We start from the raw sequence: 12,500 nt of genomic DNA, 5'->3' as shown, positions 1-12,500 counted from the left end.
AATAGGCTCCACAATATTTCCTTCTGGATTGACAGGTGCAATATTTGAAAACTGATTTCTTTTTATTACATTTATACAGTACAGGCCAAAAGTTTGGACACACCTTCTCATTCAATGTGTTTCCTTTTTATTTTCATGACTATTTACCTTGTAGATTCTAACTGAAGGCATCAAAACTATGAATGAACACATATGGAATTATGTACTTAACAAAAAAGTGTGAAATAACCGAAAACATGTCTTATATTTAGATTATTCAAAGTAACAACCCTTTGCTTTTTTATTAATAAGGGAAATAATTCTACTAATTAACCCTGACAAGGCACCCCTGTGAAGTGAAAACCATTTCAGGTGACTACCTCATGAAGCTCATTGAGAGAACACCAAGGGTTTGCAGAGTTATCAAAATCATCAACAATCAATCGTTTTATCATCATAAAACACACAGAAACTAAAAAAACTATCAAAAGCCATCTTGGTTCATCTTTCCACTGTTCCGACAATCACCACTCTGGTTTGGTTGAAATAAACCCTTAATTAACCCATTTACATATGGAAATATGCTGGCTCTATACACGCTAAAAGTCCTGATTATTTACATGGAGTCTGGTGGAGATATGCTGGCTCTATACACGCTAAAAGTCCTGATTATTTACATGGAGTCTGGTGGAGATATGCTGGCTCTATACACGCTAAAAGTCCTGATTATTTACATGGAGTCTGGTGGAAATATGCTGGCTCTATACACGCTAAAAGTCCTGATTATTTACATGGAGTCTGGTGGAGATATGCTGGCTCTATACACGCTAAAAGTCCTGATTATTTACATAGAGTCTGGTGGAGATATGCTGGCTCTATACACGCTAAAAGTATGTGTGTGTGAGTGTGTGTGTGTCCATGTGCGTCTGTGCGTGTCTCCGTGTGGGTCTATGTGTGTGTGTCTGTGCGTGTGTGTGTCTGTGTATGTGTCTGTGTATCTGTGTGTCTGAACTAACTGAACATTTGTCCTGTAGGGTTACAACTAAAGGATGGCCCCTTCCCGCTCTGGGGTCTCACCTGCTGGCCACAGCGTGGCGGTCTTTCATCTCCGACCTCTCGAACCAGACGTGAGGACAGGCCCGGACCATGGAGCGCTGCAGCACGCCCATCAGGCCTCCGTGGATCTGACCCACCTGGGGACAGGTAAGCACGCTTCCGTGACATCACCGCAGCAGAACAAACAGCTGTTGTCAGAGACGGCGCGACACTCACCATGGCGTAGCAGCCGTCGTTGGACAGAATCACCACGTCGATGGGGGTGGTGTGATTGGCCACGCATATCCCTCCTTTCTGAGGTCTGTTTTCTCTGTAGAGAGACAAGACTAGAGGTTACTGTTGAAATTAATCAAATAACCGATGCATCGAATCGTGGACGTGGATAATCAGCCTGCTCATCATCCATTATTTCTGTTTATGTATTCTGGTATGTTTTTGCACATTCAGGAAGTGATCATTTAGCTGACGCTTTTATCCAAAGCGACTTACAATTGCTATATGTCAGAGGTCGCACACCTCTGGACCAACTGGGGATTAAGTGTCTTGCTCAGGGACACATTGGTTGATGTATCGCAGTGGGAATCGAACCTGGGTCTGCTACACCAAAGGCAAGTGACATATCCACTGTGCCATCACCACCACCCATGTGCTCAGGGCTGTATAGTTTTATGTATCCAGTTTATTTTGTATTAGAGCACTGCAGAATGTTTGGTTTTTGAAGCTTGAAAAGCTATGAATTAAATAACCTACATGGCTTTAATAGAAACATTTATTTGATGCATCGTGACGCATAGAGATATCGAATCAAATTGAATTGCTGACATTATCGTAATCGAAGATCAGTGAAGTTTCACACTTCTAGAATGGACTAGTGATAGACCGATTTTATCGGCCAGCCGATATATCGGGCCGATACGCGGCAGCTGCGTTCGCCGATAGTTTTGTCCCGACATTATTTACAGACAGGCGTCCACAGGCAGCTCTAACACCACGGCAGTCTTAAATTACAAATTAAGCTACTTTATTTCAATGCCTACTTTTCAGGTTTATTGTTTTCTTAAATAATTTAAATGTGTTGACAAAGGACAATTTGTGATGTCTTATAATACAGTACAGGCCAAAAGTTTGGACACACCTTCTCATTCAATGCGTTTCTTTATTTTCATGACTATTTACATTGTAGATTCTCACTGAAGGCATCAAAACTATGAATGAACACATATGGAATTATGTACTTAACAAGAAAGTGTGAAATAACTGAAAACATGTCTTATATTTTAGATTCTTCAAAGTAGCCACCCTTTGCTTTTTTTGATAACTCTGCAAACCCTTGGTGTTCTCTCAATGAGCTTCATGAGGTAGTCACCTGAAATGGTTTTACCTTCACAGGTGTGCTTTGTCAGGGTTCATTAGTGTCAGCAAGCAATGCACCATCAAGGCTGTGTTGTGCACAGTTAAACATATGTGGTGCACCCGTCCATATGATGCACACTGCACACATAATTTGGGTGATATGAATGTGAGATGATTGCAGAAGTGACACTGATCTGTGGTTTTGTTTATTCTTTTTAAAGAAATGGCAGGCACGCCGTCGATTCTACACGGAAGCATAAAACAGCCTTAAGTGTTTGAAGTGTGCAAGTATGCGGTTTGAGAGACAGCCAACGTGTCACCAACCAGCGAGCGCTGTGACTGACCTGTTGTGGTAAACGATGGTGGCTGACAGTCCTCTGGCACAGATCCTGTAGCAGGTCAGATGGACCAGCTCGCTCAGCCACTTCTTCATACTGAAACACACAACAGGAAGTACACACACACACACATATATAACATATATATATATATATATATATATGTTAAAAAATGTTAAAATATTTCCACCTCTAGCTGAAAAACAGTCCGCTAAATTCAGCAGATTTTCATTCTGGATCACCGCTGAAAACTGGAACTAAAAAAACTTGAAGAGCGCTGAATTCTTGTCTTGTTGTGTTCTTGTTTCTTGCTGTGTTGTTGTGTTGATGTGTTGTTGTGTAGTTGTGTTGTTGGGTTGCTGTGTTGTTGTGTTGTTGTTGTGTCTTGTTGTGTTGTTGTGTTGCTGTGTTGTTGTGTTGCTGTGTTGTTGTGTTGCTGTGTTGCTGTGTTGCTGTGATGTTGTGTTGCTGTGTTGTGTTGCTGTGTTTCTGTGTTGTTGTGTTGTGTTGCTGTATTGCTGTGTTGTTGTGTTGCTGTGATGTTGTGTTGCTGTGATGTTGTGTTGCTGTGTCTTGTTGTGTTGATGTGTTGTTGTGTTGTTGTGTTGCTGTCTTGCTGTGTTGTTGTGTTGTTGTGTCTTGTTGTGTTGATGTGTTGTTGTGTTGCTGTCTTGCTGTGTTGTTGTGTTGTTGTGTTGTTGTGTCTTGTTGTGTTGTTGTGTTGATGTGTTGCTGTGTTGTTGTGTTGTTGACTTGCTGTGTTGTTTTGTAGATGTGTTGATGTGTTGCTGTACCTGCTCTCAGGTAGAAATCCGACCAGAATGGTCCCGATAACGAGCCACGAGAGACCGATGGTAGCCAGAGTGATCCTGCAGGAACAGCACAGGACATGTTGACATGTTGAGTCTTTTCTCTGCAAAAAGTTTTTATATATATATATATATATATATATATATATATATATATATATATATATATATATATATATATATATGTATATGTATGTATATATATGGAGAAATCTAATATCACGATATTTTTGACCAAATACCTCGATATCGATACCGCAACGATATTGGAGTGTTGAATATCGGTGCTTTCACAAAATATTTACACAATGAGATTTTAGATCAATAATCATCAGTAATGTGGATATAATGACTAAATGGGTAAAGGTGAATAATAGAACAGCTACAACAGTCTGGTAAGATCAGAACATGACATCACTTAACTGTAATGCAGCCTTTATAACCTGGAAAAGACACTTATGTTATATTACGATATCCGAAATCTAAGACGATATCTAGTCTCATATCACGATATCGATATAATATCGATATAGAGTACAGGACAAAAGTTTGGACACACCTTCTCATTCAATGCGTTTCCTTTTTATTTTCATGACTATTTACATTGTAGATTCTCACTGAAGGCATCAAAACTATGAATGAACACATATGGAATAATGTACTTAACAAAAAAGTGTGAAATAACTGAAAACATGTCTTATATTTTAGATTCTTCAAAGTAGCCACCCTTTGCTTTTTTTGATAACTCTGCAAACCCTTGGTGTTCTCTCAATGAGCTTCATGAGGTAGTCACCTGAAATGGTTTTACCTTCACAGGTGTGCTTTGTCAGGGTTAATTAGTGGAATTATTTCCCTTATTAATAAAAAAAGCAAAGGGTGGCTACTTTGAAGAATCTAAAATATAAGACATGTTTTCAGTTATTTCACACTTTTTGTTAAGTACATAATTCCATATGTGTTCATTCATAGTTTTGATGTCTTTAGTGAGAATATACAATGTAAATAGTCATGAAAATAAAAAGGAAACGCAGTGAATGAGAAGGTGTGTCCAAACTTTTGGCCTGTACTGTATTGTCTATCTATAATATATATATATATATATATATATATATATTACTCTGTGACCGACCTAAGGGGGAAAAGGACACAGTAGCGTACGAAGACGCCTAGCCCCCAGATGACAGTGAGGCGGAGGCTGATGTAGCGGAAGTTCTGGTTGGTTCTGGTCAGCAGGTTCCAGGAGTTCAGCTCCTCGGAGGAGAAGCGCTGGGTCACCTGGTCGTCCACGATGCTCTCCAGACCTTTCTTGTAGAAGTAGAAGACGTCGCTGAGACAAAACTTGCCCTCGGCCAGCGAGCCGGACCGCAGACGCCCCATCTCCTCCTCCATCGAGCCCCCAGCGTGCTCAATGATCCCTGGGAAACGAACACAACATGGCAGGTAACCTCTGGAACGCTCTATAATCCCTGGGACACGAACACAACACGGCAGGTTACATCTGGAACGCTCTATGATCCCTGGGACACGAACACATTACGGCAGGTTACATCTGGAACGCTCTATAGTCCCTGGGACACGAACACAACACGGCAGGTTACATCTGGAACGCTCTATGATCCCTGAGACACGAACACAACACGGCAGGTTACATCTGGAACGCTCTATAGTCCCTGGGACATGAACACAACACGGCAGGTTACATCTGGAACGCTCTATGATCCCTGGGACACGAACACAACACGGCAGGTTACATCTGGAACGCTCTATAGTCCCTGGGACACGAACACAACACGGCAGGTTACATCTGGAACGCTCTATAGTCCCTGGTACACGAACACAACACGGCAGGTTACATCTGGAACGCTCTATGATCCCTGGGACACGAACATAACACGGCAGGTTACATCTGGAACGCTCTATAATCCCTGGGACACGAACACAACACGGCAGGTTACATCTGGAACGCTCTATAGTCCCTGGGACACAAACACAACACGGCAGGTAACATCTGGGCGCTCTATAATCCCTGGGACACGAACACAACACGGCAGGTTACATCTGGAACGCTCTATGATCCCTGGGACACGAACACAACACGGCAGGTTACATCTGGAACGCTCTATGATCCCTGGGACACGAACACAACACGGCAGGTTACATCTGGAACGCTCTATAATCCCTGGGACACGAACACAACACGGCAGGTTACATCTGGAACGCTCTATAATCCCTGGGACACGAACACAATACGGCAGGTTACATCTGGAACGCTCTATAGTCCCTGGGACACGAACACAACACGGCAGGTTACATCTGGAACGCTCTATAATCCCTGGGACACGAACAAAACACTGCAGGTAACATCTGGAACGCTCTATAATCCCTGGGACACGAACACAACACGGCAGGTTACATCTGGAACGCTCTATAATCCCTGGGACACGAACAAAACACTGCAGGTAACATCTGGAACGCTCTATAATCCCTGGGACATGAACACAACACGGCAGGTTACATCTGGAACGCTCTATAGTCCCTGGGACACAAACACAACACGGCAGGTAACATCTGGAACGCTCTATAATCCCTGGGACACGAACACAACACGGCAGGTTACATCTGGAACGCTCTATGATCCCTGGGACACAAACACAACACGGCAGGTTACATCTGGAACGCTCTATAATCCCTGGGACACGAACACAATACGGCAGGTTACATCTGGAACGCTCTATAGTCCCTGGGACACGAACACAACACGGCAGGTTACATCTGGAACGCTCTATGATCCCTGGGACACGAACACAACACGGCAGGTTACATCTGGAACGCTCTATAATCCCTGGGACACAAACACATTACGGCAGGTTACATCTGGAACGCTCTATGATCCCTGGGACACGAACAAAACACTGCAGGTAACATCTGGAACGCTCTATAATCCCTGGGACACGAACACAACACGGCAGGTTACATCTGGAACGCTCTATAGTCCCTGGGACACAAACAAAACACTGCAGGTAACATCTGGAACGCTCTATAATCCCTGGGACACGAACACAACACGGCAGGTTACATCTGGAACGCTCTATGATCCCTGGGACACGAACACAACACGGCAGGTTACATCTGGAACGCTCTATGATCCCTGGGACACGAAAACAACACGGCAGGTTACATCTGGAACGCTCTATAGTCCCTGGGACACAAACACAACACGGCAGGTTACATCTGGAACGCTCTATGATCCCTGGGACACAAACACAACACGGCAGGTTACATCTGGAACGCTCTATAATCCCTGGGACACGAACACAATACGGCAGGTTACATCTGGAACGCTCTATAATTCCTGGGACACAAACACAACACGGCAGGTTACATCTGGAACGCTCTATAATCCCTGGGACACAAACACAACACGGCAGCTTACATCTGGATAGACAGACAGACACACACACACACACATACAGAAAGACGCACACACACGCAGACACACAGACATACACACACACACACAGACAGACACACACACACACACAGACAGACACACACATACAGACACATACAGAAAGACACACTCACACACGCAGACACACAAACACACACACACACGCACAGAGACACACACATGACCTCTGTGTGCAGCTGAGCCAACCAGAGGAAGTTGACTCATGACTGACCCGTGTATTGTCGGCTAGTTTCATTTTTAATAAAACATCAGATGTTATAAACTACGTGTGTGTGAGAATCTTAATGTGTAAAGTAACTAGTAACTAAAGCTGGAACAGATTAATGTAGCGGAGTAACTAAAGTAACTAGTAACTAAAGCTGGAACAGATGAATGTAGCGGAGTAACTAAAGTAACTAGTAACTAAAGCTGGAACAGATTAATGTAGCGGAGTAACTAAAGTAACTAGTAACTAAAGCTGGAACAGATGAATGTAGCGGAGTAACTAAAGTAACTAGTAACTAAAGCTGGAACAGATGAATGTAGCGGAGTAACTAAAGTAACTAGTAACTAAAGCTGGAACAGATGAATGTAGCGGAGTAACTAAAGTAACTAGTAACTAAAGCTGGAACAGATGAATGTAGGGGAGTAACTAAAGTAACTAGTAACTAAAGCTGGAACTGATGAATGTAGCGGAGTAACTAAAGTAACTAGTAACTAAAGCTGGAACAGATGAATGTAGCGGAGTAACTAAAGTAACTAGTAACTAAAGCTGGAACAGATGAATGTAGAGGAGTAACTAAAGTAACTAGTAACTAAAGCTGAAACAGATGAATGTAGCGGAGTAACTAAAGTAACTAGTAACTAAAGCTGGAACAGATGAATGTAGGGGAGTAACTAAAGTAACTAGTAACTAAAGCTGGAACTGATGAATGTAGCGGAGTAACTAAAGTAACTAGTAACTAAAAGCTGGAACAGATGAATGTAGCGGAGTAACTAAAGTAACTAGTAACTAAAGCTGGAACAGATGAATGTAGAGGAGTAACTAAAGTAACTAGTAACTAAAGCTGGAACAGATGAATGTAGCGGAGTAACTAAAGTAACATTTGGTACTGGAGTACATGTACTTAGTTACATTAACACCACTGTCTCTCTCTCTGTTTCTCTCTCTCTCTCTGTCTCTCTCTCTCTCTCTCTGTCTCTCTGTCTCTCTCTCTGTCTCTCTGTCTCTCTCTCTGTCTCTCTCTCTGTCTCTCTGTCTCTCTCTCTCTCTGTCTGTCTCTCTCTCTCTGTCTCTCTCTCTCTGTCTCTCTCTCTGGAGCAGGTGTACTGTGGTTGTGACTCACCGTTGGGCAGAGGTACGGGCTGTTGCTGCCGTCCTCTCTGGATACGTAACGTGGCCCACTGAGAGACAGAGAGAGAGACAGAGAGAGACAGAGAGAGACAGAGAGAGAGACAGAGAGAGACAGAGAGAGAGACAGAGAGACATAGAGAGAGAGACAGAGACATATAGAGAGCGAGAGAGACAGAGAGACATAGAGAGACATAGAGAGAGAGACAGAGATAGAGAGACAGAGAGAGAGACAGAGAGAGATGAGTTCAGATGACCACTGACCCCTCACTCCACAAACATGTTGGGTAACGAGTGACGAGGGAAACTCCTGCAGACAGACTCTCTGTGCTCAGGGGTCACTGACCCAATCCCAAAGACTCTCTCAGGGGTCACTGACCCAATCCCAAAGACTCTCTCAGGGGTCACTGGCCCAATCCCAAAGACTCTCTCAGGGGTCACTGGCCCAATCCCAAAGACTCTCTCAGGGGTCACTGACCCAATCCCAAAGACTCTCTCAGGGGTCACTGGCCCAATCCCAAAGACTCTCTCAGGGGTCACTGGCCCAATCCCAAAGACTCTCTCAGGGGTCACTGGCCCAATCCCAAAGACTCTCTCAGGGGTCACTGGCCCAATCCCAAAGACTCTCTCAGGGGTCACTGGCCCAATCCCAAAGACTCTCTCAGGGGTCACTGGCCCAATCCCAAAGACTCTCTCAGGGGTCACTGAACCAATCTCAAAGACTCTCTCAGGGGTCACTGGCCCAATCCCAAAGACTCTCTCAGGGGTCACTGGCCCAATCCCAAAGACTCTCTCAGGGGTCACTGGCCCAATCCCAAAGACTCTCTCAGGGGTCACTGGCCCAATCCCAAAGACTCTCTCAGGGGTCACTGAACCAATCTCAAAGACTCTCTCAGGGGTCACTGGCCCAATCCCAAAAAGACTCTCTCAGGGGTCACTGGCCCAATCCCAAAGACTCTCTCAGGGGTCACTGGCCCAATCCCAAAGACTCTCTCAGGGGTCACTGGCCCAATCCCAAAGACTCTCTCAGGGGTCACTGGCCCAATCCCAAAGACTCTCTCAGGGGTCACTGGCCCAATCCCAAAGACTCTCTCAGGGGTCACTGGCCCAATCCCAAAGACTCTCTCAGGGGTCACTGACCCAATCCCAAAGACTCTCTCAGGGGTCACTGGCCCAATCCCAAAGACTCTCTCAGGGGTCACTGAACCAATCTCAAAGACTCTCAGGGGTCACTGGCCCAATCCCAAAGACTCTCTCAGGGGTCACTGGCCCAATCCCAAAGACTCTCTCAGGGGTCACTGGCCCAATCCCAAAGACTCTCTCAGGGGTCACTGGCCCAATCCCAAAGACTCTCTCAGGGGTCACTGAACCAATCTCAAAGACTCTCTCAGGGGTCACTGGCCCAATCCCAAAGACTCTCTCAGGGGTCACTGGCCCAATCCCAAAGACTCTCTCAGGGGTCACTGGCCCAATCTCAAAGACTCTCTCAGGGGTCACTGAACCAATCTCAAAGACTCTCTCAGGGGTCACTGGCCCAATCCCAAAAGACTCTCTCAGGGGTCACTGGCCCAATCCCAAAGACTCTCTCAGGGGTCACTGGCCCAATCCCAAAGATTCTCTCAGGGGTCACTGGCCCAATCCCAAAGACTCTCCCAGGGGTCACTGGCCCAATCCCAAAGACTCTCTCAGGGGTCACTGGCCCAATCCCAAAGACTCTCTCAGGGGTCACTGAACCAATCTCAAAGACTCTCTCAGGGGTCACTGGCCCAATCCCAAAGACTCTCTCAGGGGTCACTGGCCCAATCCCAAAGACTCTCTCAGGGGTCACTGGCCCAATCCCAAAGACTCTCTCAGGGGTCACTGGCCCAATCCCAAAGACTCTCTCAGGGGTCACTGGCCCAATCCCAAAGACTCTCTCAGGGGTCACTGGCCCAATCCCAAAGACTCTCCCAGGGGTCACTGACCCAATCCCAAAGACTCTCTCAGGGGTCACTGGCCCAATCCCAAAGACTCTCCCAGGGGTCACTGGCCCAATCCCAAAGTCCGGACTCTCTAGCTAAGTCTCCATCCACTCGCCAATCTAATTATCGGAAGTTCGGTTAAAAAAACTCCTGCGAATAAAGCTGAGTGTGAAAGTGTGTTTCCATCCAACGGCTGCAAATAAACCACATTGGTCACAGACGAGTGGATGGAGACTCAGTGGCAGATAGGTTGCCTGCCAATCGGAAGGTTGGTGGTTCGATCCCTGGCCCTGCAGGCCCATGCCGTAGTGTCCTCGGGCAAGACGCTGAACCCCGAGTTGCCCCCGATGTTGCGCCATCGTAGTTTAAATGTGAGTGTGTATCTGATGAGCAGGTGGCTCCTTGTACGGCAGCCTCGGCCACAGTGTATAAATGTGTGTGTGAATGGTGAATGGTTCCTGTACCATGTTAAAGCTCTTAACTATATAAAAACAGTCCATATATGGAATTAATTTGAGACATTTTAAGGAGTTTCTGTTCATTATCATTAAAACGTGGGAAAAAGTGACAAAAACATTTTTAAAAACAGTCAAAAAAAGTGTTAATTTAGACCCAGAAGGACGACACAATAGTTAACGATGAATGGATTAAAGATGAGTGATGAGGTGTGTGTGTGTGAGTGTGTGTGTGTGTGTGTGTGTGTGAGTGTGTGTGAGTGTGTGAGTGTGTTACCTCCAGGATGTGGACCAGGACCTTGATGTAGACCCCGGTGACCCCCAGAGAGAGGCCGAACATGGCGGGCAGCATGATGAGGAAAAACACCACAAACATCCACATGTGGAGAAGCTGCACAGCCAAAGCCCAGAAATCCTCCATCGCTGACAGATCTGCAGCTCTCAGGTCACCTCTTCATCTGGGGGGCATTACTTTGAGTTCAACACTGGGTGGGTGGTGCTAGAGCTGGGCGATTTTTACCCCCTTCCATTTAAAACAAAATAACTGCAAACTGTAAATATATTTGAAAAATATATACTTATTGTATTTAATTAAAGTGCATCAACATAAACAAAATTGCAAAGGCAAACCCTTTCTCTAAGTGAAAAGTCACTGTGCAGTGTGCAACAAAGATTGTTAAACATCCTAATTATTTATACTGTATTTGGATTAAAAAAAATCTAAAAAAAATCGAAAATATTAATCGATTTGACCTACCAACTGGATTTTTAAATCAAATCGATTTTTTTTCCCAGCCCTAGGTGGTGCACAGATATTATCATACCCCGGTGAGATTACATAGAATGAAACTGATGAATATGTGTTGGAAGTGTAAAACAGTGGTAGGAACTTTTCTTTACTGTGTATGGGAATGTGCATTAGTGAGTCAATTTTGGGTCAAGGTTGTAGACTTCCGAGTAACTGGTCAGGTTCAGTGAGTCCCCTGACTCCTGTCGTATGTTTACTAGGGGACGGATCACAAATACCGAATATGTCAAAAATAACTTTTTCTGTCATTATGGTGGGCTTGGTCACAGCTTCTAGAGTTATTTTAAGACACTGGAAAACTACTGTACCTCCTAATCTGAAAGATTGGACTAATGCAATGGTGGAGACAGCATCTTATGAGTTTATGCTTCAAAAAATGTCTGCTAAGATGGAGGATGGGATGACCTCTTGGGATCTTTTTTGGACCTATACAAGGGCTAATGACAACTCAACCTAAGAGAGCAGAGACTACATACAGCCTAGCGGGGGGAGATCTCCAGCTATCTAGCAGCAAAAAACGTCAAAAGGCGACAAATGAAGGAAAACGATAGCCTGACCAGCCAGCCTCACATCCAGATGTTGAGGTCTGGGAACTCCCCATTGGTCAGGGCTCAATCTGAGGGGCGGGACAAACGATTGTCTTTCAGATTCCCTCTGCACCAATAGGATAGGGCTCCAACCAACCAGAGCAACACTAGCTGATAGATTAAACTTTAAACTCTGAACACATCTTCCCTTTTTTAAGAATGACTTCAGTGCCGTTCTTTGTTCTTTTCTCAAAGAAAAGCTGAACTCCAAGTCTCCCAGAAGACCTCTGTTCACCAGCAGCAGCCATAAGCCCCGCCCACCGGCTCTATTCACGATCTGATTGGTCCGACTAGAGTTTGGTTTTTCCAGCTCGCAAGTCAACGGAGAGTTGCTAGACTGACCCTGGCTGCA

At 45.0% G+C, this 12,500-nt stretch overlaps 1 protein-coding gene across 1 annotated transcript in view; it reads right to left on the bottom strand.

The window, feature by feature from the left end:
* Positions 1-12,500, bottom strand: part of gpat3 (glycerol-3-phosphate acyltransferase 3) — a 21,049-nt gene that overhangs the window by 6,900 nt on the left and 1,649 nt on the right. Inside the window, exons 2-8 of the mRNA XM_028602086.1 lie at positions 11,031-11,211; positions 8,333-8,390; positions 4,665-4,950; positions 3,521-3,595; positions 2,733-2,822; positions 1,252-1,345; positions 1,057-1,172 (exon numbers count right to left, since the gene is read on the bottom strand). Of these exons, the coding sequence (XP_028457887.1) occupies positions 1,057-1,172; positions 1,252-1,345; positions 2,733-2,822; positions 3,521-3,595; positions 4,665-4,950; positions 8,333-8,390; positions 11,031-11,174 (863 nt within the window). The 5' untranslated portion in view covers positions 11,175-11,211. The remainder of the gene's footprint in view (positions 1-1,056; positions 1,173-1,251; positions 1,346-2,732; positions 2,823-3,520; positions 3,596-4,664; positions 4,951-8,332; positions 8,391-11,030; positions 11,212-12,500) is intronic.

This window comes from Perca flavescens, chromosome 16 (assembly GCF_004354835.1).
Source record: "Perca flavescens isolate YP-PL-M2 chromosome 16, PFLA_1.0, whole genome shotgun sequence".
Classification (NCBI taxonomy): domain Eukaryota; kingdom Metazoa; phylum Chordata; class Actinopteri; order Perciformes; family Percidae; genus Perca; species Perca flavescens.
The sequence above is the reverse complement of the archived record's forward strand: the minus strand, read 5'-3'. Positions and strand labels throughout refer to the sequence as shown.